This window comes from Scatophagus argus, chromosome 14 (assembly GCF_020382885.2).
Source record: "Scatophagus argus isolate fScaArg1 chromosome 14, fScaArg1.pri, whole genome shotgun sequence".
Classification (NCBI taxonomy): Eukaryota; Metazoa; Chordata; class Actinopteri; family Scatophagidae; genus Scatophagus; species Scatophagus argus.
The window spans coordinates 9,034,439-9,058,877 of record NC_058506.1 but is presented as its reverse complement, the minus strand read 5'-3'; the positions used below and the strand labels follow the sequence as shown (position 1 = coordinate 9,058,877).

The 24,439-nt window shown below is 41.4% G+C and overlaps 1 protein-coding gene across 3 annotated transcripts in view; it reads right to left on the bottom strand.

Annotated features, from left to right (window-relative positions):
• LOC124070791 (connector enhancer of kinase suppressor of ras 2-like) overlaps positions 1-23,200 on the bottom strand; it is a 35,870-nt gene extending 12,670 nt beyond the window's left edge. For 2 of the 3 annotated variants that reach the window (XM_046411023.1, XM_046411024.1), the window contains exons 1-9: positions 22,678-23,200; positions 18,101-18,264; positions 15,584-15,786; positions 14,590-14,695; positions 12,972-13,013; positions 12,753-12,872; positions 10,139-10,198; positions 9,917-9,985; positions 6,312-6,458 (exon numbers count right to left, since the gene is read on the bottom strand). In XM_046411023.1, coding sequence (XP_046266979.1) covers positions 6,312-6,458; positions 9,917-9,985; positions 10,139-10,198; positions 12,753-12,872; positions 12,972-13,013; positions 14,590-14,695; positions 15,584-15,786; positions 18,101-18,264; positions 22,678-22,741 — 975 coding nt within the window. In that variant the 5' untranslated portion in view covers positions 22,742-23,200. The remainder of the gene's footprint in view (positions 1-6,311; positions 6,459-9,916; positions 9,986-10,138; positions 10,199-12,752; positions 12,873-12,971; positions 13,014-14,589; positions 14,696-15,583; positions 15,787-18,100; positions 18,265-22,677) is intronic. The other variant, XM_046411025.1, reaches the window with a different exon arrangement.
• Between the last annotated feature and the right edge of the window lie 1,239 nt (positions 23,201-24,439).

Below are 24,439 nucleotides of genomic sequence, written 5' to 3'. Positions count from 1 at the left end.
GCCAGCCCTCACAGAGGGTCGTTTACAGAAGGAAAGAGACAATTTGAGCCCTGAGGTCAAAGAAGTTTTTACAGCAGATGAAACAGCTGAGTGCAATGAAGCACCAGCTCCTACAGCCGGTGAGGCAGCTGAGTGTGATGAAGCACCAGCTCCTACAGCCGGTGAGGCAGCTGAGTGCGACGAAGCGCCAGCTCCTACAACCGATGGGGCAGCTGAGTGCGATGAAGCTACGGGTGGAACCATAGTTGACCAAGTACAAAAGCAGGAAAAACTGTGCCATCTTATTGTGACGGGTCTGGTTAGCCAGATTCTCAAAGATCAGTGGGTTCACGTGTCTCTAGATGTCATCAAAACCATTATCACGGCACTGAAGAAGACGCTTCTCACAGAGATGGCAGGCTCTGACTTTACGGTCAAGACAAGTCCACAGCACATTAAGAAGATTATCAAAGCGGTGTACAAGGACTTGCGTGAGGACATGGGAAGCGTAAGGCTGCTCCAACTAAACCTGCTGTTACAGGAAGAGCTCATTTACACACACATAAGTAAGGCTCTGAAGAGACATCTGACACCACCAAAGAAGACCGGCATTAGAAGATTCTTCCGGTGTGTGTTTAAGGCCTTAACAAACCACTGATCACAAACACCGTCCCCCGCTAAGAGTGATCACTTGTGGTCTCGGGGTGAGTGAGTGGAAAGACCTTTTCACAGCAGACATTTTGACAGCTTAGATGGGTCATTTGCAGGGTGCTGGTATTGTCCATGCTGGCTCCTGCTATGACAAGTCAAAATGTCTGCTGTGACAAACGTCTACTGAGAACCGAGGACCCGCCTCACGTCCAGCTGAACACCCTGTGCTGCCAGCCTCAGTCGGGCTGGTAGCACAGACTGTTCAGCCTGGATATGACGCGGGACTTCAGGTTTCAGAGCGGTACAGGTGCCTCAGTGTTAAACACTGTGGCCTCGCAGCGACAAGGTGACGATTCAGTTCCAGACCTTCACCTTCTGGCTGTGAGAAGTACACATGTGCTCACTGTGCTGCTCTGTGGGGTTTTCTCCGAGTGCTTCGGTTTTTCCCATTTCCCATATGGAGGAAAAAAAAAACTTGAATATATATCTCCATATACACCATATACAATATCTATCTATCTATATATCAATCTATATATACTGTATATATATATATATGTGTGGTTTTAAACTATAAAACTAATTAAACAAAAAATGAGAGTAAACAAAAACACAATTAAAAGTTGTCAATGGCAATTCCCTTTCAAAATCTGTTTTCTTCTGCTGTGCTGTACAGATGTAGATGTCAGTCAGGATACAGTTGTGGTGGTAACTCCATAACTCTATTTTATCGTGACTGGGATCATTATAAACGGTTGTCATGAATAAACAAAACAGATGATTATCAGTGCTGTACAATCTGTTGTTGAAAGACAACATAAAATGAAGCTTCGATTGTCAGTGCTGTACAGTCTGTCTTTCAAAGACAACACAAACACAAATGAAGTGCTCACAGTTGCATGATGAGGACACAGAGGGGCTGACACACTGTCTGACGGACTACCTGAAGTCCTGCGCAGGCGTGGTCTCCCCTGTCAAGACTGTCCGCTGTTACCCTAATAACAAGCCATGGGTAACACGGGAAGTCAAAGCTGTCCTCAGCAAGAGGCTGCCTTCAGGAGCAGAGACAGGGAGGCCCCTCTTCTCTACACCCTGTACACCATGGACTTCTGTTACAACTTGGAGCTGTGTCACATCCAGATGTACGCCGACGATATAGCCATCGTTGGATGCATCAGGGATGACAGAGAGGAGGGACCTGGTGAGGGACCTTTCTGCCTGGTGTTACACTAACCACCTACAGCTCAACACCTCTAAGACTAAGGAGCTGGGCATTGACTTTGGGAGGTCCAGACCAAGACCGCGACCAGTTCTGCTAGAGGGAGCTGAGGTGGATGCAGTGGAATCATACAAATACCTTGGGCTGTGGCTGGATAATAAACTGGACTGGACAACACACACCAGCCACCTGTATGGGAAGACACAAAGCAGGTTGTACTTCCTAAGGACACTGCGGTCTTTCAACATCTACAGCAAACTGCTGTGGATGTTCTACCGGTCTGTGGTTGCCAGTGTCCTCTTTTACACTGTGGTGTGCAGTGGGGGGTAAATAAATGGTTGTCATGAATAAACAACACAGATGATTATCAGTGCTGTACAATCTGTTGTTGAAAGACAACATAAAATGAAGCTTTGATTGTCAGTGCTGTACAATCTGTCTTTCAAAGTCAACACAAACACAAATGAAGTGCTCACAGTATTTTTGGCAGTATCAGCAGCAGTAAACTCATACTGTTGGCTCCATCTGTCCTGAACCTTTCCCAGCCATTTATGCCGCTGCTGTCCAAGGTCCTGATTTTTGGTTTCAGACATTGTTATGGGGAATTGTTTTCTTGTTTCCTATTGTTATAAATTAAATAAATCTCAATTTTAGCCTGTTGGTTCCAAAAACAAGCTCATGTGCCAGTAGTTAGCAGCAGAGACTTCCTTCCATTGATGAGGGTTGTTGGATTTCACCAATGGTCAGTCAAGTGAGTACCGTATTTTCCGCACTATAAGGCGCACCTAAAAGCCTTCAATTTTCTCAAAATCCGACAGTGCGCCTTATCTGTGGATCAATATTGGTCAATCATGGCTACCGTAGTCAGGGGGCGTGGCCGAATTAACAGATTTAAGCGCCGGTACGGCGAAGAGGAATTCCAGTACAACACCATTTGTGTGTGTGTGTGAAGACCCCGAGATGGCTCCTTGCAAGAGACACGCTTACGACGCAGAGTTCAAGCTGAAGGCTATCAGTCATGCAGTAGAACATGGGAACAGAGCAGCGGCGAGACACTTCAACATTAACGAGTCAATGGTGCGGAAGTGGAGGAAGCAGCAAGATGAACTGCGCCAGGTAAAGAAGACTAAACAGAGTTTCCGAGGGAACAAAGCGAGATGGCCACAGTTAGAGGACAAACTCGAACAGTGGGTTGTTGAACAGAGAGCAGCAAGTAGAAGTGTCTCTACAGTCACTATTCGAGTGAAGGCAACAGTGCTAGCACACGAACTTAACATCAGTGAATTTAGAGGCGGTCCTTCCTGGTGTTATCGGTTTATGAAAAGACGTAATCTCTCCATCCACGCACGCACTAGTGTTTCGCAGCAACTACCGAAAGACTATCAAGAAAAGCTGGCCACTTTCCGTGCATACTGCAAAGAGAAGATCGCTGAAAAAAAGATCCGGCCGGAGCATATCATCAACATGGACGAGGTTCCACTCACTTTTGATATTCCTGTGAACCGCACTGTGGATAAAACGGGAGCACGTACGGTGAATGTTCGCACCACAGGGAATGAGAAGTCGTCATTCACTGTAGTTCTCGCTTGCCAGGCTAATGGCCAGAAACTACCACCGATGGTTATTTTCAAGAGGAAGACCTTGCCAAAAGAAAACTTTCCAGCCGGCGTCGTTATCAAGGCTAACTCGAAGGGATGGATGGACGAAGAAAAGATGAGTGAGTGGCTGAGGGAAATTTACGTCAAGAGACCGGGTGGCTTTTTTCACACAGCCCCGTCCCTATTGATCTGCGACTCCATGCGCTCCCATATCACCGATGGAGTCAAAAAACAAGTGAAGCACACTAATTCAGTGCTTGCCGTCATTCCGGGTGGATTGACAAAAGAACTCCAACCGCTAGATATTGGTGTCAACAGGGCATTCAAAGCTAGACTGCGAACTGCGTGGGAGCAGTGGATGACGGAAGGCGAACACACGTTCACCAAGACGGAGACAGCGCCGAACGACGTACGCCACTATCTGCCAGTGGATCGTAAATGCCTGGGCTGATATATCAGTCTCAACTGTGGTCCGAGCTTTCAGGAAGGCTGGAATCGTCGCTGAACTACCGGACAACAGCAGCGACACTGACTCGGATAATGACGACGTTGACGAGACGGAGCCGGGCATGTTGGATGCCGTATTCGCCCAGCTGTTCAATTCGGACACTGAAGAAGAAGAATTCGAGGGATTCGTGGATGAGGAATGAACCTATAAAGTGAGCTTTACGTGTTTCTTTGGTGTGTTCACAACTGAACAAGGTTGATCATATTGTGAATATGGACATTAACGTTTGAGCAACGTTGAGTTATTGTTAAATGGTTATTGCTTTGCATTATTTCGAGAGTTACTATATTGTTATTGCACTTTCGTTTGAGTTACCGTAACGGTATCAGACTCTTTTACGTGTTTACTGAATCGAGGAAAATGTTGCACTACCTGTTATACCTGGCTGTTGTTAAAAGATAAACTGTGTCGCGAAAATACTACGTCGCTGACATTACCTCGGGAAAAATAATAACACAGCTGTTTATTCATTTTGGGAGTGAACGGTGTTGTTATATTGTTATTACTTTGCACTATATCGAGAGTTACTATATTGTTATTGCACTTTCGTTTGAGTTACCGTAACGGTATCAGACTCTTTTACGTGTTTACTGAATCGAGGAAAATGTTGCACTACCTGTTATACCTGGCTGTTGTTAAAAGATAAACTGTGTCGCGAAAATACTACGTCGCTGACATTACCTCGGGAAAAATAATAACACAGCTGTTTATTCATTTTGGGAGTGAACGGTGTTGTTATATTGTTATTACTTTGCACTATATCGAGAGTTACTATATTGTTATTGCACTTTCGTTTGAGTTACCGTAACGGTATCAGACTCTTTTACGTGTTTACTGAATCGAGGAAAATGTTGCACTACCTGTTATACCTGGCTGTTGTTAAAAGATAAACTGTGTCGCGAAAATACTACGTCGCTGACATTACCTCGGGAAAAATAATAACACAGCTGTTTATTCATTTTGGGAGTGAACGGAGTTGTCAGAACGCTGGTTTGTATTCTATTAATAAAGTTTGACGGACTTATCTGACTGTTTTGTTGACATTCCCTTTAGCGCAGCTCCATCTAGTGGATGCAAAACGCAATCCGAGCCACTGCTGTAGCTTCTATCCTATGCGCCTTATAATGCGGTGCGCCTTATATATGAAAACAGTTTTAAAATAGGCCATTCATTGAAGGTGCGCCTTATAATCCGGTGCGCCTTGTAGTGCGGAAAATACTCCTATTTGTGACATCTTTACAACAAAATATGAACGCAATATCTTTTTAAAATCTTGGAACATTTATGATATAAAAAATAGGGGGGGCTGGAAAATCGTCAACATCACTGAGTAGTCAGTGAGAAAGAGAAGTAATTAAACCACAAGATGTTGTGATAAAAGATGGACTTCCAAAAAAAAAAAAACGCTTTCAAGAATAGAATATTAATTGATCACTGCTCAAAGTGTGCTAATATGTTCATATGTGCATTACTCACAGCTGACTAATAACAGTGATGTATAATCAGTAGATGTGCTCCGTCATAAGACCATTATGTGTGTCAGAAACACTTCAGGGCTTCCACAGTTCTTTTCAGTAACTTAACAGCATACCTTGACATCCTTAATGTTAGTCACATCTTTGAGCAGGAGACATTACAGTTCCTATGTGCTTTTTTTTCTCTTTTCTGCGCTAGAAAATGCCAGCAGGGGAGCAAATTTGATTTAGGTGGTGGAAAAGAAGGATGGGGATGTGATGTGAAAGGGGAGGAGGCTGAGCAGGACTGTGCTTCAGGGCCTCGGCGGGGGGGGGGGGGGGACTTTTTCTGGCCTGGGACTCAAAGAAAGGCTGGGCTACATTAATACACATCCCTCTGATTTCCACCCATTCTGGCTCAGGCACACAATCCTAATAATGTAACTGGTTTGGCCCAAGTAGGACAACAGATGCCACAAAGGGCTGAAATGTCAGCTTGTGAATGAATGATGCTGGAGCCTTCAACAAATTAGTAGGACACAATAAAAACATTACCTGTGCAATACACAGCGTGAACCCGGCAGCTACAATTATTCATAGCACAAAATGATGTCCCTGAAAACATTCAGACAAAAAACTGAACACTGAGTTCTACAAAGCTAATGTTTTTTCAGGGCTCTTGTATTAGATTGCAACATGATCTTCAGTTCGCTGCTCTTCTGTTTATCTTATCTATTTATGGGCTGAGCTGAGATTTTGGTGTCTCGTGTCCAGAGTCTGTGCAGTCTTATTTTTAACACAAGTAAGAGGAGAAGCACAGAGATAAACACGTACAAATACATATCTGCACACAAACAGACGGACACAAACATATCTGTGGAGGATGTGAGCGGTCATCATACTTGCAGAGCCAACGGTTTCCATCTCATGTTCTTGAGCAGAGCAGGGGTTGACGTGAGCGTGCTCTGTGGGCGTTTCTTCAGTGTCAAGGTGACACCTGCAGGGTCCCCACGCAACAGGTTCACCAAGTTTTTCAGCTGCCAGCCCACCTAGTAAACAACAATAACGTGATAAGGCCTTCCTCAATACACTGGCATCCCCATGACTCAGACTCAACATCCAGTTAGAGACTGATTCAGAGATTACTTTCAGGACTTATTTGGGTGATTTTTATTTATGGCTTATTCAAGTTCATGCTGAAAGTTGCCAAACAGGCACTTTATCGAAGGTGCCATTGTTATTTTAATAATACATGTGTATCCTGATGTTTGTAAACTGGCAGCACAGCATACAGCCTCTGAGGTTCATTCTGATGAGGATGCTGAATGCAAAGCTGGATGCCAAAGGGCTTCTTGTAAACCTCTGGTGATATCAATCTGCAGGCGATGTCGTGTTGCGGTAAACCCTGATGTTGTGTGTCGTGAACAGCTGCATGCCTTGTAAATAGTCATTAACCCAGTTCTGATGACATTTAGCAGAAAAGAAAAAAAAAACATCCTACCCAGAGAAACCCTGTCTGCAGTTGAACCAAATATGCCAGGTCCAGTTTGGGGAGAAAATATCCTCTCTTGCTTGGCTGGCTGCGCTGAATTTCAGTACATTTTGCGTATTCCAAGCAGCCGGAGAAAGTGAGCATTTTTCAAGGCATTGACCTAGCAATCACTTTGTTCCTATCCTAATAATTTTTCACCTTGACAGCCACTACACAGAAATTCTTCACACATAAAGTGCAAGAGACAGGCAGGCTGAAACAGACACTTTCATAATCCAAAGCCTGCTTTATTCCTGGATGAAAAGATTGTTTTGCTGTGTCTGGCCAAAACAAAATGTGTTTATTTAAAGCAGAAACCCCCCCGATTCTTAGCTTGTTTTCCAATATCTGCTGCACTGCCTTGGTAAAGATGTCCTGCTTTAATGTGTTTCATGCCACGGGTTTTGTAATTTTGCATTTTTTCCCATTCAGGATTCTGGTAACACTCTGCAGCGTTTAAATGTTCTGTCCTGGATGGAGATTTTTCATGTGTTTCATGCCCTTCATCTTTATTGACCCTTCCTGCACCAGAGATTCCATCAGTGCTGCATCACGTTACTTATTTCTGACATGACATCTTTATTTTTTTATAGCCTTTCAGCGTTGTGGTCAGTAGCACCAAACACTTTGTCATTTTTTCTTTTCTTTGACTTATTCTTAGCTTATTCCACATGTTATAATATTAATAATACACACACTTGAGATGAACTTGAATCACAAGGCAGCTTTCGCCTCTGAAGATTTCTCCTTCATTTATTTCCTTTGGTTGAAGCAACTCCTTTGCCTCAGCAGCCATTCTAAGATCATCTGCTTCCCATGGAAAAGCAGGCTGAAATCCAGTGAACTTCTCCCAGCTGCCTTTATTATAAATCCCTGGACTGTTTCTTTAATGGTATTTTTCAAACTTTGACATTTGTTCTGCTGTCTCTCAGGCCTGAATTTTTATATATATCTCATATTTATTTTATTCCATTTATTTATTTATTTATTTTGCACTTGCTCTGCTGTTAAAACCTTTTCAATACTTTTCTCTACGTTTCTTATCTTCTAGAGGAGATTCTGTAAGAATCCTGGGCCACCACTATCCTCTTGTTCCTCTAAATGCTTTATCTTGGCTGACGCCCCCTCCTAACGGGATGTTCTTTAACAACCAAAAATCCTGAATTTGTTCTGATGGGCCTATGGGCCACTAAATTCAATATGTTAAGAGTATTTTACTTGGTTATAGCAGTCATTATGAGTGACAGTACAGTTTTGGAGCAGCAGACATCTGAGTCAACTGAGTTTACATATTGCCATCACCCACTTAAGCTGTCAAACTCACTCAGCTGCTGCTCATTTCTGCACCATGACATGTGCAGCAGGACATCTTTTCTCCACCACCGCCTCCCCAGCATCCACCTTTGTAACTGTGCTCTAGCTCCACACCACATACTGATAATATATACAGTATGTACACATTTTTCCAGCTAATATAAAAAAAATTAATGTAACATCAGATTATATAAGATATATAAGACATGTTCTGACAGGTGCAATCAAGCTGAAAAAGCTGAACTGTATATGAAAGCAAGATGTTTCATGAAATGCACAGGTGTATCAAATATCATGAATCCTGGCTCTGTTCCATTTAGTTGTCCAGGACCCTTTTATTATATTGTGTATGCATGGCCTTTTGAGCTCCAATTATTTATCCCTGTGCTTTTCCTGCATTGACTGCTGGGATACGGCAGATTTTATTCCCCATGAGGAGCATGCAGTGACACCTGCCTTCCTGCTCTCACTTTTGGCAGGCTCTAAACTACGCTTCACAAACGAGATGAAAGAGTCTTGACGTTAAATCAACACTGCATTTGCACTTATTCTCTGTAAAAATGGCTGCATTCAGTGGGTGAGTAGAATGACTGAAATGAACCTGACTTGAGCTCTGTAATTATCATATGTCTTGCTGTTGCACACACAAGTAGCAATTATTTTAGACAAAGGGTGCTATATTTAAATTTTGCACCACTGGAAGTTTTTGCTTTCATGTCCACCGGATTTATACTATGCTATGTACTTCTGAGCAACAGGCAGTTTGTGCTGTTTTATAACTTAGCAGAAATCGAAGATTTTGTCTGTTTGACTAGTTCTCTCATCAGAAGACATGTGGAAGTGGGACATAACGAAGAATAATGTGAGGTCGGACCCAAGCAAAGGATAAACTTGGGTGGCCTGGTGACCAAGGGGTTTTAAAACACCAAACATGAAAGGCAACATCCCCAATCGAGTCCCTCCTTCCTCTGTTTTCTGTTATCTTTCACCTGTTCTGTCTTTAATAAAAGCAAAAGGATAAATTCCCACACCACAACTCCCAGTTCTTGTTAACTCTAACATAGGAGCAATAGAAAGCATCTTGACTGAAAACCTCACAAACTGGGGATAGCAGGGCTCTGCAGCAGGTTATTAAAACTGCCCAAAACAACGGTGGTAAAAGAGGAAAAAAGGAGGAAATTTCGGGTGCATCATGGTGTCTAAGTGTTTAACAGAAATCACAATGAAAAAAATCTTGCTGTTTTATTTTATTCACAATTTGCTAAGTGCCCTAAGCAGGTACCTCCTGATTGACTGAAGTGCTCTTGTGAGCACAAGTTGAATGATTTCAACTGACCATCCAAACGACCCTGTGAAGAGGGAAGTAACCTATCCATCCTCACAACGCATCCACGTCCTCGAAAACTACCTACAAGAGGCACTACACGCAGCCACTTACACAGTAACAGGTCTAGTGCTGCTGCAGTGGGCCACAGATGCAACACAGATATGAGTGTGTATAAAGGAACCACATACACGTTCACAGCATTTACGCAATCTATGGCAGGTATTTCTGTGTGAATTAAACATACATTTGTATAAACAATTTGGAAATGCTCAGAAATAATCACACGCAAATTCAGGCAAAAAAAGGGAAAAATATATATATATATATATTCTTACCACCGTCTGATGATTGACCTGAATGACTTCATCTCCTGCGTGGATTTTCTTACAGCGGTCAGCCAGGGACTGATGGTTAGAAAGAGAGGTCATTAGCCGCTGCTCCATTTCAGTGTGTTGACACAGCTTGATACAACCACCTCACTCTGCATGTTACAGCACAAGTCAGTGAGCACTGAGGCTGAGGTCTACATAGGTGAACACAGACAGGCTTGCACTTACTCCTTCTGTCGTCCCGGTGATTACATGCAAACCGTCATATGTTGATTTGATATACATGCCCTGTGGGAAGACATCAGGAGTATAAATTATTACATTGTAAAGCATACTTTAACATAAGGCTTTTGTAACAAAAGAGATCGTGATCATCACATATTTGCAAGTCTTTGCATTTGTTTTCATCTGCTTGCAGGAGCTTCGGTTTATCTCAATTACTTTTTAGCAGCAGCAAAATCTGAATTAATGTCATGTAGTGAGTCTCACTCAAATGCTCCTGAAAGCAGACTGAATAAAACATGGAGGATTATTTATCTCCAAATGCTCTTTTGTCTGTCGCAGAGAAGGTAGGACTCACAGTTTTCATTAAAAGGGGTCTAAAGTGCATCACAAAGACACACACGTACAAACACGCACTCAGACACACGCTCACACACACTGATGTGCATGTGCATACACACACACACACAGATACACAGAAGCAGCATGCCAGTCTTCAAGATGAGTGCAAGAGGTTTATTTTTAGGCCACTTGGTCCTATGTTGTGTTCAGGTTTCACTGAACGGATGAGAGAACTTCCATGCCCCCTGCTAGCATTTGAGTGGGGGGTGGAGCTTTTATTGTGGCCCCAAGCAGGGCACTTGCGCCTGAGTGTAGGTCAGAGCAAAATGGAGTTCAACCAAGGGCTGATGGTGATACAGTGATGGCAAAAAGAAGGGTCTTCTCTGCTGCTTAACACTACAGTTTACTACACTGGACCCAAAAGAAAGTACATAGAATACATACAGTCATTCTCTTGCATTGCATTCCACAAAATTTTGTATTTGGTATTTGCATATTTCAGCACGGTCAGTGTGTCCTTTTCATGTTCATTTTAATCAGCTGACTCATAAGCCCACGAGCTCAGCAAAACCCAGTTTTGGGACAGCTGCAGTGAGCTCCACGAGATACTGGTCAGTACAATGGCACACAGAGCCTCAGTATCCATATTGTTTTAAAATGTGAAATGATGCCATAAGTGCCAATTTAAAAATTCAAGAGCTACCTTCCAAAAGCACACTGAATAACTGGATGAAAACCTGCTAACAGCGTGGCCTTTATGATAACCTCAGCAACAGTGGACACTGTTTCTGGGAAGAGATGTGTCTTCATTTTTTTACACAGTTCTTCAAAGCTGTAAGCAAATGAAATTCCCTTCAATTACACTGATTAAGTGAAGACCGAAGTTCTAAATATATACAAACCTGGGCAATAACACCTAAAGCAATTTCACGGTTCAGAAATCTAGAGGCAAATATGCTGGGTTTTTTTTGTTGTTTGTTTGGTTTTTTTGTAATTTGGGTTCACCAATCCTTTCAGTAAACAGCCTTTCCACCTGGCCCCAAAACATACATAGGTGTGGTGTTTGAAACACAGAAGAAAAAGTTAAAAAAACAAACAAATTGTGATGAAACTGGAAGAAAGTGATCAGGCAGAGTTAGTGTTATTGATTGAGCAACTGAGTTAACTATTTTTGCAGTGAGTGAGATACATTCTGCAAGATAATTTGCACATGCCGTATCTGAATCAAAGAGAAGTCAATATGCTGTCAGAATCATGCTGTCTGTAATTAGTACGTCTCTCCACCATTCAGCAATGTTAGTAGCTTTGTACGTTACTTTTTAGATGGCTTTTTCCTCTGTTCATTTCATGAAACCTGGAAAACAATTTAACATCTTGATATTTTTTAATTCTATTAAACTGTGTTCAAATGTTAATGATGAAAAAAATAAAATATAATGATAGTCTGCTGTTGAGGTGTCACATATGTAGTGAGGGTCCTGGGCTTGTGTGCTTCTTCCTGTTTGTTGTGTTTACCATGAAACAGAGTCCGAGTGCAGCGTGGAAGGAGCAACGAAAATCCTTTTAATTTATAAGCCGCTAAATTGCACACATACTGTAAGGCCATCAAAGGGAATCTGCAATTAAATTATGTGCTTTTTATGTCATAATTTGTTGTATGGAAAATACTGTATATTTCAATGAAAATGCATTTTACAACCTCTGCAAAAGGTATTTGGAGACAAATTGCTTTGTATTCACTAATTCTTTTGTATTGTGGAAACTCCCGCTGTATGTGACACAAACAGTGTGCACCACTCTTCACAGTCCACCGGGAAGTAATCACATGTTTCTGTGTTTACTGAGTCTTCAATTTTGTTTGATAATTGGCCACATATTAAAATGAACCACTGGACATTAGACATGACAGTACATGGAAAGGCGGGTTAGTTATAATGAAACTTGTATGTGGCTATACTGAAAGTATTACTGAACTTTACAACATCAATACAATCAAATATTTATTATTTAGTATACCAGCTGTTACATTAGCTTCTCCATCCATGACCTCTTAAAAACCTCTTTTCTGCTATCATTTTAACTACTGACTAATCGCACAGTTTCTGCACTACAGTCATTTTCTAATACATAAATATTATGTATTAGAAAGTATCAAATATGAATATAAAATAAATATATCTAATACATAATATATTATAATATTAATTGTTTAGTTATTTCAATATTTTTTATTATTAATGTGTTAATGTGTTGCTTTAGGTCTGACTGAGGGTCTTACCAGTCCTTCAGTGGATTTTATGTTGGCGAGCTGCACAACTTCCAGGTGTGCCGCCTGGGACACCATGGGATCCGACGACAGAGAGATAATGTGGTCACACACTCCAGACAGCGTTTTACACTGGGGAGGACATATTACAGATGAATGCATCAAATCTCAAAATGTGTGCATTATAGCTTCATTTACATTCCTGACAGTGTCATAAAGTCAGCAACTCACCACATGCAGGATTTTGTTTTCTGTTTCATACACAGAGCAGTCCTGGGGAACATTCAGAGAGCACTGTTACCTCAAGAGAATGTGTCAAAATGGAGTTATTATTGGCATTTCGGCTGTAGGTGGATATAAGCAAAAACCGAGCAGCTTGGCACCTATAACCCCCAACACTCCCACACAGACATGCACAAACACAAAACAAATGAATCACCAGTGCGGAGGCATGTCTCTCTCTCTCTCTCTCTCTCTTTGCTAGTTTTCCTCTCTCAGCCTTCAGCTCTCTCACTCAGCCTTTTTCACTCCCACCTTTCATTTTTCCCACTTAGATTTTTCTCTCAACTCCATATAAAAATTATCCTCCAGAGAGACTGTCCTAAAACCTATTAAGCATCACTTTTCTCATTTACTGATCTTTCAGGGTCATACAGGGGTGACTGTGATTGTCAGCATTTATATGTCAAAGATAAATACACTGGCATTAATGTCTTGTGTTGTGAGAATATTCTCATGTTTGATCTTATCAAGTGTTTAATTTTGAAAACATTTTGATATGTATTTCTACTGTGGCTGAAAGAGGCGATGCTTCATGTGACAGTATTGTGACGGTACAGTAAAGCAGTACAGTAAAGCAGTAAAAACAGTGCAACTTCAAAGGGAAATTCAGATATTTTTATACTTGGGCCCCATGTTTACATATATTGGTCTGTAACTGACAGGATAGGCTCCAGCCCCTCTCCCCTCGCGACCCCGATGGATAAGCGTTACAGAAAATGGATGGATGGATGCGTGGTAACTGACAAACAGGAACAAAAAGTTTTAGAATCAGTCTGGTAGATCACCTCAGCCAGCAGCTGCAACAGGGGCTGCAACGTAGTCCTTATGGGCAACTTCCATTACGCCCATTAAAAGTTCTTGTTTTTGTCCCTGACAGGCTGAGTTTGTTATTCTAAGTGTCTGACAGCATTACAGAAAGGATTCTTCATCCTTTTGTTTAAAGAGAAACAGTCGGAATTTGACTCTTTCCAAGTCCACTCCAGACTCCATTTACAGAAACAGTATTTTTAACACAGAGTCAGCCTTATTCAAATGAAACAATTACACTTATTCAAACTCAATATTTACATCAAATTATATAAATACAGGACCCAGTTTTAAAAATACCAGATTTTCCCTTAAAATACTCGTATTTACCAAAGTCAACCGCAGGGGAAATTCATAAAACTAGAAAATGTGTGCATAAACGGAAAGGTAATTAGTTGATCCAAGTAGTTACATGTAAGTTAATGACATTTTATCAGTTAAACTGACTGCAGAACTTCATACTCATGTTAATCTTCAGTTGTTTGAACCTTTCATTTGTGCAAAATAAACAAGCTATAGAAGCTCCAGATTGGATGTGTATACAAGGAATTAACAAAATGCTGCTTCAGTTTTCTCTGTAAGTAAGAAACAAATTGTTTCTGAAATGCTTTAAAGAGCACTTACACATATAACACAGTGCATGCATCATGTGCAGACGTTTCTAAAACTCTCAAATATCTCGAAACTTTAAGGCCACCACAGGTAAGACAATGTAATGCATTTTGGCATCACCATAACACTGTCAAGTCAGTTTATTTACCTGTTGTACAATTGTAGTGAGCTCGAGACATAGCTGGATCACATTGTTTCGGGTGACGGAGTAATCTGCCACTGCTGCAAATGGAGACCTGAAAAAGAAGGAGCACCTGGAATGAACCATTAGATCATCCGTCCTTTGAGACTAAGTCACTGGTCTATTAAGTCTATCAATTTCTATCAACATTTGAGTTTTTAATGCATGTGAGATCAGATTTCGAAGAATAAAATGTGCAAAATGGACATATAATTCAGCCTAAAAATCACTCAAAATCATTTATATTCATTTCCACTTCTCTGTAATCCGGAGCACACGACTACAGAGTCATATTTAGTGTTTACAAGTGATGATGCATTCAAACATGCACATGAAACACAGCTTATTGAATTTTAATCAGAATGAATGCTGTATATTATGTAGATGATGTTTATATGGGAAAAGAGGCAGCGATTCATTTTGTTATTTTTGTTGAATGCTGTCTGCTCTGAACTTCCAAATTCATCAAACACACACACACACACACACACAGACAGACACAAACACATTGGCAGAATCCCACAGAGAAGGAGGGGATAAAGCAACATATAAATAGATTTGCTCAGTGCCTTTTTGGCCACCCTGTCAAAATCTACTTATATAAGCCCTTTACTCATCTTTTCTTGTCAGCTGATTGGTCATGGACATAACACTTAAAACAAAATCGGTTTGTACGTGGTAAAATCTCCCAAAACCCACCACATGATGGTCTCAAATGTAAATGAAAATGTAAAATTCAAGAAGTCCATCATATCAATTCCAGATCAATCCAGAGTCAATATTTTTTTACTTGAAAACACAATTGAAACTGTTAATACTTTCACACTGAACTTCAAAAACTTAAGAGAATATGTGCATGAACATAACAACATGTGCGCATGAATGTGTGTTTCCAAAACGTTTAAGTACATATTTCAACATGTTTAATTATATTATAGGGGCACCTTTTTGCAAATCTCACCTGTCGAGCCACGCCAGAAGGCTTTTGGCTGCAGCAATCAGGTCCACCACGGAGGTAAGAAAGTCATTGGGCAGCTTGCGGGTGGCTCGGCCGTCGTAATGGCCGCTGCGCCGCCTGCCTGTGATGAAGTTCTGCAGGTTCTTGGCAGATGCATTCAGCTTATGAGAAAGCGTTTTTAGATTCTCAGTCTCCAGCCCATAATTCTAGAGTAGAGAGGAAAGTAAATTCACTCTGTTTGACCAGTTTGTTAGTGTTTGTTTTGCATGCATCCCAAGAATTTCTAGCAGCGTGGAGGCAGAAACTGACATTTCTCCATGGACAAAAGGACCCCTGGCAGAGGATCCCACCTTGTTGCACTGTAGAAGATGCTACTCAAACATGTGAGGAATGAAACCACAGACCCGTACTTCCTGCCCCGCTCCACTCCAGCTGTCACTTTGCATGTCTAGGGATGGCGGAGTACGGCGAACTGCACATGCAGGCCTGTGAGCGTCTGTCACATCAGAGTTTCTTGGGAGGGGAGAACACGGCAGGAGGACCACTAATCATATTTAATACAGCAGTGCCTGAGAGACTTAAAACTAAATCCCAGTTACGTAAAGAGCTTTGGGGCTGAGGCAAGGCCCCCCGTGCAGCGAGGCAGGATGAGAGGACTTTAGATTCAGATTGCATCTGTGACCTCAGTCCACTAAATCTCCATCCAGCCTCACTATGCGTCTCTCGGGCAAACACATCTTCATCTCTATTCCACCATCCTTCCAGCCTTCACCATGTCTCATTCATCCCCATGCCATCTTCTCCTTTAATATTTTCACAGTGAAAGTGTTCACATTTAACACCATCATAGACATGTATTTTTGTATATGAACATCAAATTGGTTGGGAATATGAGCGTATAAGTTCTGCTCGTCTGACTGTCCCATCAAAAACAATCAGAGGTGTACCACAGGTTTATGACTCGCCTCCAACCAATTCAAAAAATTCCTCAAATACTAATGAAAGCTTTACAGTTACATTAGCATATGAATTTAATTAAATTGCACTTGTTAGTAAACATTGTGAACATTTTCTAACTGCAAAGTTAAACTGGGAAAATGTTTTCGCTTTAAGATAACATTTTGAAATAACTGCTGACTGCACAATGCAAAGGCTATAGAATAATAACACCATCAGCATTTAGACTGTCTGCCTATAAACTTTATTGCGCTATTTTGTCTGCCACCGGGTAGAAAACGTCTCAGAAAACAGAAGGCTGACTGGTGATGCAGTCAGGCTGGCAGCCTGGCACAATCTCTGTCTGCCCTCATGTGTCCATTACAGACTGAAATGAATGAATGAACTCCTGTTTTTGTCCTGTGTTGTTGGTAGCTGTGACTCTGAGGAAAAAGCAAAGCAATGAGGTTGACTTTGTAACAATGGCGAGACTGTTTCCACTTTAACTTCTAATTTCTATCATCTCAAATAAACAGCATCCTGTCACTACAGTAGGCGCCAGCAAGTAGATGCAGAACAGCTGAAGCACTTAGTCGACAGATTCATTATGACCAAATATTTTGAAACTAGCCTATACAAGTCAATTAAATCAAATACTGCCTAATATTCAGCTTCCCGATTTTGAAGATTTTCTTAGTATCATACTGCTGTAAAAATAAATTAATTAATTAATTAAATAACAAAAAAATAAATATAAATTAATTATTTAATTAATTAAGTAATTAATTAATTGAAGATGTCATTTTAGACGACCAAGATCTAACCGCCACTTTCCCTTATTTTTGGACATTTAATGAAACGTACAAATGAATAACGAAAAATGAATAATTGGAAAAAGGGATTTTCCAGAGTTCAGGTTATTTAGTGCCACATGACGGTAAAAAAAAAGACTTGAATACACAGCAGCTTTTCCAGGTGAATGCATTTTAAAGAGCATCATAAGCACATATCCAGAGACAGGAGTTATTTGCAAAAGTATTATGGCATGTCATTGGATTTCTCATGTCACTTTGATCCCGCTGACCTGAAAGGCCAGGTGACACAGGGCTGAGGTCTCTGCAGTGACAGAGCAGCAGTCGATCACACTGACACACGTAAAACTCATGTTTCTGCGACTGAGAACAGAAATCACTTGAAGAGGAGGCTGTAATCCATGTCAGCAGTAATGACAGCTGTAAGATTTGCCTGCAGAGCATATTTTGGCCAGATTATTAACTCTGGTAGATGTTTCTGTGATGTGTGAACACTGAGGCAAGGTACAGCATTTCCCCTGTAGTGATGTTTAAAGCTTTTGTAACATATTCTCACTCTCTGAAATCTCACATATCCAAAACTAACAGACAAACCTTATTTCTTACCTTCATAACACAACATTTTTGGGTTTAATCCAGTGAATTTTGAAAACACTTGACAAACTGATGAGGCACCAAATGCGCTACAGAAACTTGATCCAACAGCAGTGGTCTGAGACTCTTTGAAGTGACAGTACTGAGTAGTAGGAAGACAGCGTGGGCTTGTACTCACCAGAGCACAGAGTAAGTCCACAGCCTCCAGTATGAGCTCCTGGTGGCCGATTCTGGACACTCCCAGATCCTCCAGCTCCTGGTGGGTGATACGCAGCAGCTGGTCCCCCCCTACTTTCTCCCTCTCGAAGGTCTTGATGTACTGCTGCAGGCAGTCGTCCAGGCCTATGGGACCCACACAGGACGACAGGGAAAGTTTCAGTACACCATGACAAGGTGAAAATTTTGCTGGCCGGCGGCATCAGATTTTCTGATTTCTTGTGAAACTGTCATTTGCATAATGTGTTCTGATAGGGCTTGATATCACTTTCCTTGCCAGAATATGTGCTGAAAATCTCTAAAGTGTGAGCACAGGTTGTATTTTGTTATGTCCTAAGTGCGAAACAGTCCGTATCTGACAGGAAATCTGACAGATTCCCCCTCATCAACTGTCCTGGGGTGCATTTTCAGCTTTAAACTAGAACAAGCTCTCAATAAAAAGGGGGCTGTGTGTCTCTGCTCAGCTTGTTTTACATCTCTCAGAGCTACAGCAGGTGTGAAGTCTTTTAGTGAAGCAGCTGATGAAGTGCAGCAGGCTCAAACAAATTGAGTGCTTCTGCATCTCTTGTCTGCATCGACGGTTTTCACCGTATCAGCATGAGGTTTGAAACCGCTAACTGCATTTAGGCCTGCACAGGCATAAAATCCTCTTACAAAAGAATTCAGTCTGATACAGAGCATCATAAAGAAATTCTTAAATGGACCTTTCTCTAACATAAAAATCAATATAATTTGCATGTAATCTGCACACTGCATTTATTTCAGAAACATTGTAAAGCGCTCCTATTTTCTATAGGTGTTAATGACATTGTGTCCACCCTCCGTACTCGTAGCTTCCTGTCACTGCCTTAACAATGTGCATACGGAGGATACAAACAACTGAACAGCAAATTATCTTTACTTTTGATTTTATTTACTTTCATATCAAGCAAACACACTATTTATATAAAAAACTAAAACTCATTTTAGAGCAGTTAATCTGACATTTCTTTTGCTTGTTTGTTTTTTTTTTTTTTTCCATTTTCATCAAAAATGTCACAAAATAGTAACTTGTTTTTTTTCCAACCAACAGTCCAAAAAACCTAAAGATATTCACGAGTCGTATCATAGAGTAGAAGCTGCAGGAAATACATTTTAGTTTAAAAATCACTTGATGATTATTATTATTATTAAAACAGTTGCTGATATATTGACTACCGGATTAAGTGTCTAATCATTTCAGCTCTGCCTCATCTATATGTTTATATATAACGCAGCAGAATGTCAGTAGAAAGTGCTCTGCATGCTAACTGGTGATCCTTTCACCACTGGAGACAGAGAGAGTAGCCTTTGTAAGGCTCTTTCTATACACTCGGTCTGTTTCCATCTTCTCAGTGCGAGGGGACACACACACACACACACACAACCACACACACACAGATGCACACAATGACAACTCTTTGCTCATCTCCTCTTTTCATCGCTGTGAACCAATCATGTACATGTGACTCAGTGCTGTGCCTAAACCTGATCAAGCATTCAGACTGGGTTTAGCTGGAAGCTAAATGGTGGGGAGGAAACATAGGGAGCTTCACGGGTCTGCATAAAATTTAAAGGCTTAACTAATCGGTCTCTTTACCAAGTTAATTGAGACTCATTATGTCAATGAAGTATTCCCCATGTTGCCATAGAAACCATGACGCAGGGTTTTGGCAGGGATTCTCCTTGACTGCAGGACCAAATGAAGAAATAAGTGAACAGAGGACGTGATGCTTTCCAAAAAAGTGACAAAGTGGTAGCATGAGACATCTATCCAACTTTGCTATCTGCTGATTTAATTAGCAATAATTAAAAACCACACACAAAATTTGGCAATTTTAAATGATACTGGGAGGCATCACGTCGCACTGTTTTGATGAGTGCTGTAAAAATTAATGTCATTTGTTGAAGTTTGGCGGTTTCTCGTTTGAAAGCAAAATGTTATATCTTATTTTATACTTGCCCCATTCTGACTGTTGCATCATATGACAGTCAGCCCATCTAGATGAAGGATACTTTGCTGATTGCACTGGATGTAATGGAGTAATCTCCTCTACATCAATTTTTCTGTCCGTTTTATGCACAAGTCAGATTATCAGGAACGCTGAGGAGAAATTAAAAGCACAGCACTGATAATCCACTGATAATGTGAGGTAAAGCAGATATTTAAGCCTGTTAGCATTGTTATCATGGATTTATGTTAATCTGACTTGTCATTGATCACTGTCAGTGTGTTGCCAGATGAAGCAAGGGAGAGCAAAGAAGACTGACAGGGAACAAAGATAAAACTGATAAACTTCACAAAACATGAATTATGTTAATGCACACTGTCAGGAAAAGATTATACTAAGCCTGCATTAGATCTGTGCCTCACATTCAACTCATAAAAAAACAACACTGAAGTGCACCTATCACATGTGTTTGCACAGCTACCATGCACTCATCAAGAACAAATTTTCAGTCAAAGCTGGAATTCTTTTCTCTTTTGTGACGAGAATCTCGCCTTTAAAGCGGCTTTGTCGCAGCTGAGAATAGAGCGTCTTGCTCCCACAAAACATTAACTGGGGGGTGGAGAGAGGGATTGTGGGAAGGTCACAGGGTGCCCCTATTTGGCCTCCAGTGACATCACGGAGCGGCATGCTAATAATGGAACCTGTGAATGCTAACGAAAAAACGCTGCCAGTCCTCAGGAGCTGAGAATGGATGAGAGACGGGAACGAGCCCCTCCTCCTCCTCTCTGTCCGTTTCCTCTCCCTCAGTGTCTCTCAGTGCCACTCCGTCCCTCACTTTAAATTACCATTACTGGGCTGTGGGCACAGAATCGTCTCTGCTCCACTTGTCAGATGTGGGACACTGAAGAGCCTTCTCTCATATCCAATCTCCGCTCCTCGCTCCCAACGTTACTCACGTGTGCAACCAGCTTATTTACGGATCATCTTAGATCTCATGTGAACTGTTGTGGTCACTCTGTCTTCGCCTTTTTCCACATTTTAACGTCTCTGTGTCCCCTTTGTCTGTATGAATTCTACATGAAGCTGCTATACACACCTGCCTTTTGTGTCTTTCCTGAGCCAGCATACTTAACAAAAACACCCGGTTTAAAAGGCAGCATCAGATTCAGGTACGATTTGTTCCATATAACTCATACTAAGAGAGGTTTGATCTTTGCAATCATAGTGTGTCTGAGCCAGCAGAAAATGGCCTTCAGGCTTAGAATTATGACTAAGTCTCTGTGTGTGTGTGTGTGTGTGTGTGCGTTGAGGCAGTAAAGATGTATGTGATGTATGTGTATGTTACAACCGAAGCATCTCTGAAGGGCTGCGGCCTGACACGTGAGCACGTGGCTCTGCAAAACAACACACAATACTGAAACAATTACCGTACTAAGAGACAAACGCACAGACTCGTACAGCATCCTCCTACTGAGCTGATCATCTCCCCTCATGTTTTGCACACATTTGACAGTAACAGACTGCCAGTGGTAATCAGTCATGCAAAAAAAAAAAAAACAACAACAACAAATCAATGACTAATGAGTTATCTGTATCCTGACAGGCTCACCTGGGCCCTTTATGGGTCTTGAGCAGTCAGTTTACCTCCTGCTGACCCTCTCCTGCAAACACAGCTACCAAATCTTATGAATGAGTCATTTTATCAACAGCATATTAATCTTTCCAACTTAAAGTGAATGTTCAGGCCTCCACTGATTACAGTTAAGGCTAGTTTCAAGCGCATGAATCACCAAACCAGATCCTGTCTGAGCCTTATTTGTCACACGAAGAGATGCTGTGATTAACATTAAAATGCTCTTCTGCCTAAAAACATGTCTAACTTGAAGTCAGGGCTAATACGCTCTTAAATGGATGAGCATCACCTTGGGTTTCAATGCATTAAGAGGGGTTAAGACCATTTAAGCCAGTCTTACACGATGCTTTTCCAAGTCAGCCGTGACTTCTTAATGACTTAGAACATCTGTGGATCAACATTTCGCACAGATGGTTGCCCAAGCCCTCATACTGTACAGCTGTGATAGCCTTTTTTTTATTCATTGCACAGATAAACACTGATCGATAACTTCAACCCCCCCTTAAAATACAGACTGTATCGGCAGATCCAATGAGAAGGGTAATTATTCTTGTGTAATTACTGGATCTCTGCTGTGTTTCCCAGCTTCCTGCGAGGCAGCTCCGCGTTAACAATAACCACCGCAGGACACAATGGTTTTAAAGCGTTTTGTGGTGTTTGGTTATGTTAGGCTCTGGAGAACATGTTGGTGTGAGAGGACAAGTCGTCTCCACAGTGAAAACTCCCCGAAAAAAATCGATCAAATGATTTCAGGCTGTAATTAAAAAGGCTTTAGAAGCCGCATGCCAATGAAGGAAAACCCGAGGCTCAGCAGGTGTTTTTGTTCCCTCTTGGCATCTCGAGTGAATCTGTGTTGAAATGCGTTTAGACTAGCAGCGCAACAGTATATTCATTGCAATACAGCCACAGTTTGGCTCATCGTGCACGAAGCCTTACCTTTCATCCAGTCAACCACTTGACTGGAGCTCCACTTGCTCACAGGCTCCATAACCAGTGCCATGGTAGAAGTTTGTCTTGTTCACGCTTGACAAAAGAGAAACACTCCCAACAAACCCACTCCACCCCAATTTTTTTTTTTTTTTTTTTTTAAAAAAGAATTAAAAGTTGAACCTTAAATAAGACACAAATCAAAGGCGCTCTTATTTCTTCTGTGCTGGGAGTTTGGAAACAAAACGAGGTAGGTCCAAAAGGTCCAAAATGTCGTTTTGAGACGCCTGAGCGTAGCCCAACAGACTTACGCACATTCCTGTGCTATTTGCGCGCCTGAAAGAGCTCTTTTACTTGTCATTCATGTCAGGCTCAGGGACCGTGATGCTGGTGGGTCGCTGCTGCTCGACCCCTCCTTTCAAAATACATCCCAGCACCATCGAGAGCAGAGCAGAACAACGCACAGACTACTACTGGTGTCCGCACAGGCTGGGTTCGCACTGAGCATCCACCCTCATACACAGACATGGAGTCACAGCCCTCACCGTGCGAAGTATGGCTGTATGAGGAGTAATTAATGCCACAAAGCGGCAGGTGGAGTCTGAGCTGGAGATCTTAATAGGAATTAATGAAGCCCAGATTAGAAAGGAGTTTGATAGGAACAAGAGTCCAACAGTACTGTAATTAGTAGATGAACGTGTATTAGTTAGCTTGGAAGTTAAGTCAAAAAAACTTATTTATTTATTAGATGCAACTGCACTGGGGCTTGTGCTTTGATGGGTTGTCTATGGGCCGATAATGACGTTGCAGGTGAGGTCCCTCTCTCATTGCACGGAGTAGACTTAGCCAGTTAGAGATTTGCCACCGGGATTCAGGTCTGTGCTACTTAGCATGCTTTTTATTTTTTATTTTAATGTTAACTGTGCTACCTTTGTGTCATGCACCACACATAAGCAGAAGTAATACTCCAATATTTTCATAGATATTTCTCGACTTCATCAGGAATCACTTTGGTCTATATGTAGAAATTGTTTCAGTCTGATTTTGCTCTTTTCCAGTAGTTTTAATGTTGCCTTTTACTAAACCAATCAGGAACAAATTTCATTTCGATTCGCAGTTGTTGTTATAATTAATTTTTAATAGTCTTGTTTTATAGACTAGTTTGACACACTGATCCCAGTTACCCTAAAACACAAACACAGCTCAGGTTTTAACACCTTCAGAGTGTCATATTCACAGCATAACATGCATAACAGCACAACAGTTTTATCTAAATATATAAGACCTAACAGCTTTGTGCATAAGACATGATACTGACTTCCAGAATAATGCACGTCTTTCAGACAACTGTGCTCATCGGCCCTTTACCTAACACCCCCCACAGACCCCACCACCCCATCACCACCTAACATGCACACACTCATACATACACAACTAGCCAGAGCGAGTTGATAATGCCGTAATTATTATGTAATCCCTCACCAGCTTTCCACCCATGTAGTTTTCATTATAAGCACAAACAATTGCACAAGATCATCGTTGTTTTTACAAGCATGATAAACACTGATGGATGATATGCTATATGGGGGAAAAAACAGTCTATATATTCTCCATATGGCTACAATTTGCAGTAATAAATCCATTCAACACAAAGGCTATTCTCACAACGATTCTTCTGCTCCTCCTGTGAGCCTTGGGGCACTAATCACCCTTCATACCCTGCACTGTTTCCTCCTGCCGTCTTTGTCGCTGCTCACGCCTCCGTCACACA